The 12,095-nt window shown below is 47.5% G+C and overlaps 1 protein-coding gene across 2 annotated transcripts in view; it reads right to left on the minus strand.

The window, feature by feature from the left end:
• Nucleotides 1–437: 437 nt before the first annotated feature.
• PHF12 (PHD finger protein 12) overlaps nt 438–12,095 on the minus strand; it is a 32,217-nt gene continuing 20,559 nt past the window's right edge. The window contains exons 8-15 of one of the 2 annotated variants that reach the window (XM_061470116.1): nt 11,899–12,060; nt 9,982–10,798; nt 7,987–8,109; nt 6,488–6,631; nt 4,802–4,900; nt 4,157–4,239; nt 2,395–2,533; nt 438–1,642 (exon numbers count right to left, since the gene is read on the minus strand). In XM_061470116.1, coding sequence (XP_061326100.1) covers nt 1,308–1,642; nt 2,395–2,533; nt 4,157–4,239; nt 4,802–4,900; nt 6,488–6,631; nt 7,987–8,109; nt 9,982–10,798; nt 11,899–12,060 — 1,902 coding nt within the window. In that variant the 3' untranslated portion in view covers nt 438–1,307. The remainder of the gene's footprint in view (nt 1,643–2,394; nt 2,534–4,156; nt 4,240–4,801; nt 4,901–6,487; nt 6,632–7,986; nt 8,110–9,981; nt 10,799–11,898; nt 12,061–12,095) is intronic. The other variant, XM_061470117.1, reaches the window with a different exon arrangement.

The raw sequence follows: 12,095 nt of genomic DNA on the forward strand, positions 1-12,095 counted from the left end.
TCCCCTCTTCCGAGTTAAAAACTCTACAATGATGGTGGTAAAACACGGGCAGAGGTTGCCCAAAGGGGTGGTGGATGAATCAACCCTGGCAACATTCAAGGCCAGGCTGGATGTGGTTTAATCCTGACCTGGTTGAGGATGTCCATATTCACTGCAGGGGGAGGTTAGAACTGGATGAGCTTTAAATTCCTTTCCAAGCCAAACCAGTGTGGAGTTCTACGATTCTGCTGCTCTTAACACCCCATCCCTGTAAACATCCAATACCAGCTTGGGCTGGAGCAAGTTGGTGCCCTTCAAAATCGTCCTATTACCCTCCACCCCTTCTGGACCACCACGACTTTCCCATGCCTCCATCCTTCCCGCAGCTCTTCCGTGCTCAGAAAGCTCCATGTTGTGGGGACAAGAGTTAAAGACAAGACAGTCAAGAAAACAGAATGTGAAGTATTTTTTTTTTATATACAGAATACAGGAAAGTTTTCTGTAAAGTCTAAAACGTTACAATTACTATGTACAGTGGAACTAAGCTGTTCTGCGGGGAGGTGGCATAGAAACAAAAAAGGAGACAGACAGGTTACGACAAACGAGCTGCTACAATAGACAATTTGAGGAACGTCATACCACATGTAGCACTGTACACAGCTTTAAAACATTGAAAAAAATGCCATCACTGATGTATTTACACAGAATCCCAACGCTTTTCCTTTGTCTGAAAGAAAAATTAGGATGGACACCAGGAAAAGAACTCATTTCTCACTGCCCATAATACACAGTAGCTACTTGTAGTGCAACCATAGCAGGGAGGGATGGGAGAAAGAAAATAACTGTGGGAAGAAGAAGAGCGCTTCTTTACATTAAATAAAACAATGATATTGTATAGATTTGCTGTATGAAAACTGTATTTCTCTTTTTTTTTAATATAAAACTATTGTCACTGGCACAAAATAGAACAAGTTTCTGATTATTTTACAACTGCATGGGAACTATCTGTCAGGGAGAGTCCTCGAGTCAGACAGCGGTCGCCCCTCGCTCTGACACGTCCTGCTCTCGCTGCAGTTTTCCTTTTTAAAATGAAATGTATAGTACAAATATATGTGCAAATGCCCCTAAAACTTGAGCAAAAAAATGAAAAAAAAAAAAGTTAAAATTAAAAAAAGTTAAACGTTCTTCATTTCATGCAAACGGCGTGTGAACAGTCTCTGGGCCGACACACAAAATCCCACCTTGGTTTTGTACAGTTTTGCATTGCAACAGTCTGAAGGTGTTTTTATTTTCCTTTACTCCAAAAGGTCTCTTCCTAAAAAAAATTCCTAGGGAACGGAGTTGGACCGCAGCACGGGCACCTGGTGGGGTTTCAGAGAAAGCTTCTCCTCCAAGTCCATGTCTTGTACTAAGGCAGTGTCCCCCTTGGGCTGTTTGGTCGCAAATTCAGTGATGCTGAAAACAAACTGCAGGCAGCCCAGCTTGATGTAACTGCCGTGGTGGAGCAGTGCTGTCCCCTCCCAGCCAGCCCCGCTGCCCCCTATTAAGCTGGAGCTGCTGGCTTTGCAGTTACAGGGTTTCCTATGCTGTCCTTGTGCCTGGGAACTCATCACAGCAGCTTCTTCATGCGGCTCCTCTTCTTGTTTTCTGCTTTTATGTCGCTCTGGAAAAGGAAAGTGGTAACGTGTGAAGTTTAGGTGGGCTGTGGCAGCTTGTTTTCATCAACAGGCTTACTGCTGAGGTGCCTTGGGTAAGATCCTCCAGCAATGAGGTGTTTCAGTCCTCTGTAGGGAGTGGGTGATAAAGGGAAATGGGAATCTCCCCACAGCCCAGAGAGGTAAAGGCATTTACACATCCACTTTAACAGCCAAAACAAGAGGGAGCTGATAAAGTGGAAAGCAGGAGTAGGCCATCTGGGGATGGGATGCCCGTAGCACAGCCCAGATCGCTTACTCACAGCCTGGAAGGGGAAGACATGGGGAAAGCCACTGGTCCAGCTCTGAACCAGAGCTGATGTCAGGCAGGGACCTCAGCACGGTGTAACTCTGCCACTGGAGGCAGGAGCAGGGTTTAGAGCAGAGCCTGGGCCCTGCCCGGGCTGCAAGCCAATGGAGAGGCTTCCCCTTCACAGAGAAGCTGGGGCTGCCCCATCCCTGACAGCACCCAAGGCCAGGTTGGACACAGGGCCTTGGAGCAAGCTGCTCTAGTGGAAGGTGTCCCTGCCCGTGGCAGGGGTTGGAGCTGGAGGAGCTTTAAGGTCCCTTCAAGCCCAAACCATTCCTTGATTCTTGCAAGGGGTTCACCAGCTGCTGCAGAAGAAGGGCCACCAACAAGGAATCGATCTGCACCTCCTCCCATGCCCTTCTAAGAGCTCCCTGTGATCATACATGGGGCTGGTGCTGCCCCAACACTCACTTATCACACTCTGCACTTTGGCAACAATACTGCTGGGAGGAGTGGGAGCCATCTTCTCTGAGAAGTCACACGAATACAGAACGTTGTCCACGGTCGTCCCATGCTCACTGTAGTTCAACAGCTCGTAATGTTTCGTATTCTGAAAAGAAGAAAAAGGGAGGAAGTGGGAATCAAGACATCAAGTCAGAAAGGCGTCTGCCCATGTACCCTTTTGGAGCACTGAAACACAACCCCTCTCTCCCTCCTGCTGGTGGTGGTTAAGTAAGAGCAGTTAAAATATCCTCCAGCTTCAGGGACCACCAACCCGACCCTCGTGACCGGCTCATGCTGACAGAACAGCTTTCCAGCAAGAGCAGGCTCTCCATAGGGAAGCAAAGCCAGAGCAGCTTTGAAGAGAAGAGAGTTTTCCTACTGCACTTGGACCAACAGACCTTCGGGAAGCAGGGATGCAAGCTGGTTCTCCCAAAGGGAGCGCATCATTTTAACAGGCACACTAAATGCAAGCTTGGCCTGAGACCTGTGCCTAAGCAGGGAGGAGATGCACTTTGGAAAGCAGACACAAGATGGCAAGAGGGATGGCAGCGTGCTGCAGCAGCTGCAAGACAGAGGCAGTCTGAAATGCCAGGAGACATTACCCTGACACGCAGCATTACACCAGCAGCGTCACGCTCAACTGAGCTTTGCAGAGGATGTTGACAGAGCGGAGGAGGTTTCAGGTTAGCTCACAGGAATCGTATGAGGCCTGAAAACCCTGTCCCCCAGGGGCTACAGAGCTTGAATAAGTTACAAAAGCTTCCCGTGCACAGAAGAGCGAGTTTTCAAGTAACCTGTTAAGCTGCAGAGACCAAGGGCTGCCAATGGGCAGAAGCAGAAACAGCAAACAGAGCTAAGGAAGAGGAAATTCTCCTTCTAGAGCAACCACAGCCATAGGAGGCCTGCTGGAGTGTGGAAGAAGTTCAGTGCCTAGAGCCTGATTTAGGACTGACCACTGTGAGGAGATGCTTCAACACAGATTTAAGGTCTGGATCCCATTACGGAGTGTGTTCTGTAACTTGTAGTGCACTGGAGGAATGGCCAAAGCTGGCTGTGGGTTAATCCTGGATGCTGCTCAGTAACTGTTTGACTAATGGTGATATAAAAGACTCTATCTTGCTTCAAAGACCGTTTCCATGCTAAGAGACATCTCCAGCAGCGCTTTTATTGGCAGCCCCACCAGCCTGTTTACTTCAAGAACAAACTAATCTCAGGCCTGTAGTCAAGGAGCAACTGCAGACCTCTGTTTATGCTGAGAGCTTCACTGAAATCTAGTTCAATAAAGAATTTACAGAGTCCTGCAGATGGCATGATCGCTCAGCAGCACTGCCACACCTGAAAGCAGAGCCTGGGAGGAGTTCCCTGCCTTGTTCCAGCTGCGGTCTGATGTCGACACGCAGCTGGATCAAAAAGCATCAAACCATTTCCATGACTTTTTCTTTCCCTGGACACGAAGCAGTGACAGTGCTTACTTGTGGTCAGGCTTTGTCCACAAGCAGTTAGCTCAGAGGAATCACGCTGGCAGAGCTCTGGGCTTCAGAAAAGGGTTTGACAGAAAACGCTGACGCAGCCTTCGATGGAGTGAAACCATTCACAGCCCTGGCTCTTTACTTTGTAGTCCACAAAGGAGCCCCACACAAAGGCAACCTGCTGCCTGCATCTCCAGCTCTCCCACTGCTGTGCATGCCAAATAAGAAACCCCCAAACCAAGCAACACTCAAGCACTCACCTCATCGTAGAATATGCAGGCATGTTTGCCAGACACGTAGTTACAGTGACCATAGCTTGTAAGGCACACATCCATATCAGCTCCTGTCAATAGGAAGGACAAAACAAGCTCAGTTCATTCCAGAGGCAGGAAAAAACTGTCAGGCAGCAGAGAACAACAGACAGAATTAAACTTCAATTAGCAAAACAACAGGGGAGCAACTGCCTTTGTCTGAGCTCCCAGGACTGCATGAATAATGCCTCGATAAGCCACAGAACAAAGTTTCAGTGGGGGAAGGGAAGGCTAGCAGCTCCAGGGAGGCTGAAGAGCATTTCAGCTCTTGGGTCTATCCAGAGCACTACAAGAATGTAGGCAAACATATGAAACCTGCAAGCAAACCATAAGCTCTTCTCTCCATCAGTCAAGCATTACATCTCCAGGAGAGCCACCCTTTGATACCAGCCAGGTTACAAAGGTGCAACCCCACGAACGTTCAAGTGGATGGGGAATATTGCCATGTTTCCTGGTAACGAAGAATCCCAGCACCAGCACACCAGTGTCCAGAATGGGTCTGTTTCCTTCTACACCCACTTGGCAAACACTTAGGGAGAGGTCAGGGAGAACCACCCTGATTCTGCAAGGTCAGGCCAGGGAAAAGCTACTCACCTGTCCCAATGTAGAGGGTTCGATAGCACATGTTGACTGCACCCCCCAAGCCCATGAGGGGATAGAACACTGCCCGTGCTTGCACTTCCTTTCTTTGCGCTGCAAGAGAAGAAGAAATCCCTTGAACAAAGTTATCAGCCACAAAGGCTGCTTGAGCCCAGTCCCCAGTGCTAGACTCTCCAAAAAGCACAGATCCTAAAGAGGATGCAGTCAGCTTTGTCCTAACCCTCAGCTCCCAACCCTCTAGGAATGTTTGTGCATTAAACATCTCTTTGCCAGTCACCAGAGAAAATTGCTCTCTCCCATCACCCACACAAGCCATGCAGCAGGGGAATGTTAATGGTGAGTGTGCACAATGGAGCCACAGTGAGGAAGACACCAGCTTCCTACCACTAGCTTCTCAATCGCTTCCTCTTTGGATAATCAAAGAGCTGAGCCTAAGTGTCACTTTGACACCAAAAACCCCACAGGGTTTAGGCCTCTCCTGACACCACATCTGCATGGCAGTTTTACACCAAGAGCGTGAAATCAAAGAACAGAACACGAGGGTTCTGAGAGATTGTTTCCAGAGCCACCTACATCAAAGACACTGGCCACACTGAGTGGCATCACTGGACAAGCAGCACTCAATGAAGCTGCAGTATGCAGATCCCCACCTCTGCCCTGCACAAGTCCTTTGAGCTGTCTGGCTCAAAAGGGCTCACTAAAGGTCTCGTATCAAATATTTCATCAGCAATTCTAAGCATTCCTGCCCCTAAAGGGTGATGGGTTAAGACTGCTGAAGAATTTCCAGACCTCATCTGTTAGGAGCAGCACTGGAACACAGCTCATAGCACAGCTGCTGTCCTACAACAGCGTTCAAAAGAAGACCGACAAAGCATTTAGAGAATGCTGTGATGCTACAGCAGCAGAGCAGGCAAGCACAGAGTTTCAGAGGTTACTGACTGGTAGCAGACTTCCAAAGATCTTATCTTGGATATTTACCCCCAGGCCTAGCAGAGAGGGAGCAGGCAACAGCTTCCACAACAAGGCTGTCCAGTTAGTGCTTGGAAACAGACTAAACTGACTGGGTACAGAAGCCAGTTCACCCTGCAGCTTTAGGTGTTAGCATGCTGATACCAGTGCCCATAAACAAAGCCACTGCTGAACTCGGGAATCTGGAGATTTCCAACAGAGGAGCAAGTTGTTTTCCACTATTTGCATTAGTTGCATTTAGTGTTTCAAGCTTGACAGCAATATTATCCTGCACAGCAATGACAGCACATATATTCTGTGCCTCAGATCCTCCTGTTTGTGTTTGTCTCACAAGCAACTTCTCCAGAAAGAAGGAGCAGGAATTCATGTATTTCTCTTGCCCATATCAAAGGTGAGGACAAAAAAGCAAGCAGCTGAACCTTCCCATTGCTAATTGTAAGATGAAGAAAACACAACTTCACTAAAGATTTCCAGCAGAAAATCAGGAGTTACTGAAGGTATTTCCATTGCCATAGTCTATAAATAATTAAACAGAGGGACCTGAAGGAGTTTCTGGCCAGTGGATATCCAGAGTGGGGGGATGAAAGAAACATGAAAGGCAGCATCAGACAGATACCAGAAGACAAGAGAAGATCTCCCTCAATGGATAAGCAAGGGAGTGCCAAAAAGCTGTGGCTCAACATCAACCAACTATTCTAGGGCTGCTCTTACCTTCAATGTGGTTTCCTACAGGAGATTGCTGATGGGAACTGACACTGCTCGCTAGAGACTGAGCTTTGGAAGGAAAAAGCTGATGTATTCTCTGCAAGGCCAGAAACTTGATCAGCTGCTCATCCAGCATATTTATCTCAATCTCTGTTAATAAACAAAAAGCAATTAGTAAGTTATTCATGGAAAGGGTGCAATCTGAGCTGCAGTGGATTTAACTGTCCCACTTTCAAACGTGCCATTTGCTTCAACAGCAAAGACTTGACAAATTCTGCAGTATCAAGAATCTTACACAGAGCTGATTTATTACTTCATATCATCTCCTGTGAGCAGTGTGCAAGGAGCGCACTAACCACGGCCACAGAGCTACAACTGAGGCTGCAAGCAGAAGCTTAGGGGAACAAGGGCTGACAAAGCTGAAAACCTGCTGGTCTGGCTCAGAACCAGTGGATCTGCAGAGGTGGGCATCGTGCCCCTTCAGGCAGCAGGTTGGGTCCCTCTTGGGAAGCTCCATTATCTAGTTAGAAAGTGCAACCCTACGTTACAGGGGAAAGGTGTAGCCACCTTTGAAGCTGCTACAGGCTCATTCTTGAGCCACGGGTTTACATAGCAGGGTCAGTTAAACCAAACAGGGCAATTCAGACAGTATTATTGAACTTTAAAACAGATCTGTGGCTGACAGCTCTGAAGTATTGATATTTGTAAAGCCCTACAGAGGTCTGCTTTCTAGCAACAAGCAGGCTGGCTAATCTCTTCTTTCCAAGAGCTTTCTTCACATCAACAATGGGTAAAATGTCAAGCAGAAGAAGCAGAACTTTAACAGCCTTTCCTGGTGGTAGAGAAGTAGCTGGGGCAGGATGAGGAGTTGGGGTTCACCCAAGAAAAGAGGGTCAACATTGGCAATGCCAGAAAGGCTGCTCTTCAGATGCAGAAGTTGTCTCTGGCAGCAGCCTCCCTATGCTACTGACGAGTGCTGTTCATCAATCTCCTCCTCCTCGAGTCACTCCACTAAGGTTTAGCATTTCTTGCCAAGTGCAACAAAGGGAAAATACAAAACAGGCCAGTCTGGAAGCCTGACAGAAGCAGAAATAAATCAGAACATTAACTGACCCATCAGAGCATCACCACTCAGGTGAGCGCTCAACCATAAGGCCTACTGTTACTGGACTTTACAGCCGCCAGGAGCAGCTCTGGATTGCAGAGAGCACCACACCATGGCAGGGCTGCAGGTCTGTGCATGTGAATTCCACCTGGAAAGCTGCCCGTGCAATAGCTTTGTGATCATTCCCCAGAAAAGCTCCAGGCAGAAACACTTCACTGGCCTCGCTGCCTTGGCAACACTACAAGTAGGGAAGCATGTGACATATTTAAGGTAATGTATACCCAGCTCCACCCTCACCTGACTGCAACCCTTCTTTACCTCTGGATCCTTTTCCTTAAGGAGAGACAGAATGCTGTAGGGAAGCAAACAAACAGATACTGATAACAAACTGAATACTCACCGCCGTCCATAAATGCTTTCAGGGAACTGGTGAGGTCCAACATAGCTGCAGAGTTTGAAGTGAGTGATGAGGGTAGAGTTAAAGCGCTTCCTATGGATAAGGTGCTGGGACTGACCTTACCATCTACAGAGAAAGATGGTGTAGAGAAGATATGTCACTGTGACGTTCGTGAGACATGCTCCCAGCCCTCAGGCTGCGCTTCCCTTCCAAGCTGCTCAGAATGACTAATTTTGCTCATAGTCATGCTCTGAAAATGGCCTGAATTAGAGGACATTAGCTTTGCTCTGCTCACAGGACTCGTGTGTGCTCCCAACACAGAGCCAACTGCCAGCTCCTGCCTCTCACATCCTGCTGCCAGAGGAATTCTGGACCTATACATTTAAGCTCCTACCCCCTGTTAGAAGCAACAGCAACGACAGACTGTAAATGATGTCCTACAGAGACTGGGAAGATGAGCACCAAACCCCCAGGAGCTGGAAAAGCTAACTAAACCCAGGGCCATTTGCCAAGGAGCTTGTCTAGGTCTGAACATGCCTAAAAAGTACAAACAGCCCCATTTTATTTCTGCACAATTATCAAGGGCTGTACTTCACTATCCAGTAACAAGGTGACAGTTAAAAGCAGATTTTCTTATATGCAAAATAAACCCCTCCTGCTTTGGCACTGACCACACAGCTGAAAGAGACAATGGCAAGTGCCAGGAAACAAAATCCCTTTAATGCGTTGTTGATACCAGATCTTCTTGAATTGGTTTGCTCAGAGCTACTGTAAGCCTGAAATTTATGGCAACAACACCAAGAAAAGGTCATGAATGATTTGTATTTCTGTACTCAGCAACAAAATGTGCACAGTTTAATTTAAGATTTATTGTAAATCTATATATGTACATCACGTTAAATGGGGAAATCTAAATATTTACACCTCTCCCGAGAGACACTGCACCAAAAGAATGGTTTAATCTGCATTTTGTAGACTGCAGCAAAGGCAATTAATTAACATCTTAAGTAACTGCAAAATTATGTAGGGTTTGCAGTGCTCTTCAAACCACAAAGCAAGAAGTTTCCTATAGTGTGGGCTCATTTCCACTACCAAAGCTTCTTCCAGTCTTGCATTTCTAAGCAGGGCATGGTCAAACTAGGAGCCTCGGAGTAACCAAGTTTGTTCAGCAATAAGCAAGAGGCCAAATACTCTTGGAACTGCTTCCAAACAAGAGGTGAAGCTCCGAAGTTACTCATTAAGGAATTTTAAGGATAAAAAGCTGTTGCCTCTGTTGCCTGCTTGGATCTAAGCGCTGCATGCAGGCCTGGCACTGAGCAGCTGGGAACTGCAAGAGACATAAGAGAGCTCTGTCAAAGCCAACTTTGAGCCATGGGCAGTTATTCTGACTTCAACAGCTATCAGCATCTCGGACTTGATGTTTTTATACTGAAGGATGGGTATATACACTTTAACAGCAAGGGTTTTGGGTACAACCTGGGACAGAGATGGTATATCCAAGTCCATAACTTCCCTGTATTAACAGACTAGCAGATACTAAGCAGACGACAGCTTCTGAAGTCCATCTTTCTCTAACACCAAGGCTATGCAGCTAAAGACTTCAAACACATCCGTGCTAGGGGACAGAACCATTACACCAGAGCGTTTACTGTGTACACAAATCCCAGGATCAGAATTATCCTGCGAGAACTGCCTTGCAACTAGTGCTTTAAGGCAGCATTAGACACAGCAGCCAACTGATTTAAAACTATTGCTTGCCAGAATTAAACTAATCTACTATCCTGCTTCTCAGGTATATGCAGGCAGCAAATTCACATCCTGTGGCTTCCATGAAGGGAGCCAAGACAGAGGGGACAAACTTCTCCCAGCTCTCCACAGAAAGCACAATCCCCAGTTAAACACGGGCAGACCGCTACAGCCTTGAGGCTCAGAGTAACACTGAGCCTGAACACTTCCTCAGCCTCCGGGGGGGGCCAAGATCAGCTCTTTAGCACGTACCTGAAGGTGGTGCTGGTGAACAGAATCGGTTTGTGGCCCCAACAGCAGAGATCCCATCTCCTGCAGCCTGCGGCGGGGTGAGAGCCCTCGTGGCACTCAGAGGGGAGCCCATGGATCGCAGGTCTGCCGTCAGTGGCGGTCCTATCTGTGCCTGCACATTCTTCCTTTGCAAAGTGCTGGTGGTCTCCAGGCTGGCACAGGAGCTTGATATGGACGTAGGCATACTTGTGACCGGCACAGAACCCCTTTGTGCACAAGAAACAGGTCCTGCTACGTTCTCCGTTTTGACGATGGTTCCGATGGTGTGATTCACAAGTCCACAACTCGCTGGGGGTGTGAGGGGCCGAGGCCACGTTTGCCGATGGGACAAAACAGGGATTGTGTTACCAGACCCAACCAGCCTCTGGGAGTCAGTCAACTGTGCTGAAGATTCGGACGCAACGCCATAGAAATGAGGACCATTGACTTTAATGTCAGAGGCTGTCGGCCCGTTGGAAGTCCCACAAGAAGACACCTTCTTGGATTTATCTATACAAGAGCTGCAGTTGACATCTTCCTGTGACAAAGTCTGCTGGGATTGCGAGGAGCTCAAGGAATTCTGGGTGGTAATCCCTGAGGTGCAGGATGACATGGAATAGAGGGAAGGTGTGGGTGCCTTGTCAGCTGCCTGGTAAGGGTTGGCGAGTGAGCCATCTGCCACAATAACAGGCTTAATATCAGCCTTCTCTGTTTGTTCAGAGTCCCAAAGAGAAGTCATCTGCTTAGCAGATAAATGTTTCAATATGCTGCACTGGAGCGCAACAACACTACAGAGCCACTGGGAGGAAGGAAAAAAGCACAGGTTAGCTCCACAGGCAGACAGTGCTTCAAACCTCAACAGTTACTCAATGATTCACCCAGCTCAAAGAGATTCAGCTGCCTCTCTGTGCTGCTGAGTGCTCAGATGCAGCCTGGAACTACAGCATCTGCTTTGATGCTCATCTAGAATCAGAAGGAAGTTTTGTCCAGAGGTACAAAAGCACAATCAAAGTTACACAGTGTGTATCTCCAGGCCAGGGACAGCACAGAGAGGAGCTGAGATGAAAGGAGGGAGAAGGCAGCAGACGCGCTTCCTCAGCCCCAAACTCCTCCTTCCCCTCTTCACTTGTGTTGCAACTCTTCAGCTGGTTACAAACACATCTTTCACTGATCCGGGCTTCTATCCAAACACAATCCTCCAGCTTTCTCTGTAGCACGCTGGAAAGATAAACTGATCTACCTTGTGTTACAGGGAGTCACCCACCAAAGCTGGGGTGGAGAACATCTTCCCTTTTCACAAGGTAGAGGAAGACCAAAAGATTTATTCCTAGTTTTAAGCTGCATGGTGAATATACACCTGCCACATAGAAGCACCCTTCCTGAGCTAACAGAAGGACATGAAGACACCACTGACTGCAAAGCAACATGGCTTCGTGCTGCAGAATCTGGCAAGAAGTTTCACACAAGGTTTAAACACTCACTTGACCTTGGCTTAAAAGTCCAATTCTCTAGCAATAAAGAGCAGGCCAGAAATGTGACATTAACATACAAATAAATGTGTCAGAGAGCAGCCTAACATAATCAAAGTGGAAAGTATTTCTCCCTCAGCTAGGAAATAGAGATGACATCTAGACAGAAAGCCCTCGACTTCGCTCTTAAAGCCAGAAGACTATATCACCACTTCCCTGAAGTGTCAAGTGGGGAGTTTTACATTTCACCTGGAAAGCCAAAATGAAGTTTTAATGGGTAAGGGTGTCAGAGACAAGACAAGTTATCACCTTCAGACATGATTTTGAGACTGGTTTCCTAGACAACTGCTCTGATCATGACTGAAATGGAAGAGGATCTTTGCACCAAAGAAACTACAGACACAGAGTCCAAACATTTGACTTCATTTACCTCCTGTTGTTCTGTCTGGCTGGCTAAGTGCTCAGTGTTCAAAAGGTGCTTCTGCAAGGGTTCCTCAGGGATCCCGTTACAGATCAGCTCGCCATCTCTAATTGCTGCAGGCGCAAGTAACGGGGGTGGAAGCCGGTATTGGGACTTTATAGCATCAGGAACCTACATTGTGGAGAAAAAAGATCACACATGAGAAC

The sequence above is a fragment of the Pezoporus flaviventris genome, unplaced genomic scaffold (assembly GCF_033815535.1).
Source record: "Pezoporus flaviventris isolate CSIRO_AGI_PZ_B2104156 unplaced genomic scaffold, CSIRO_AGI_Pfla_v1 ptg000063l, whole genome shotgun sequence".
In the NCBI taxonomy this organism is placed as follows: domain Eukaryota; kingdom Metazoa; phylum Chordata; class Aves; order Psittaciformes; family Psittacidae; genus Pezoporus; species Pezoporus flaviventris.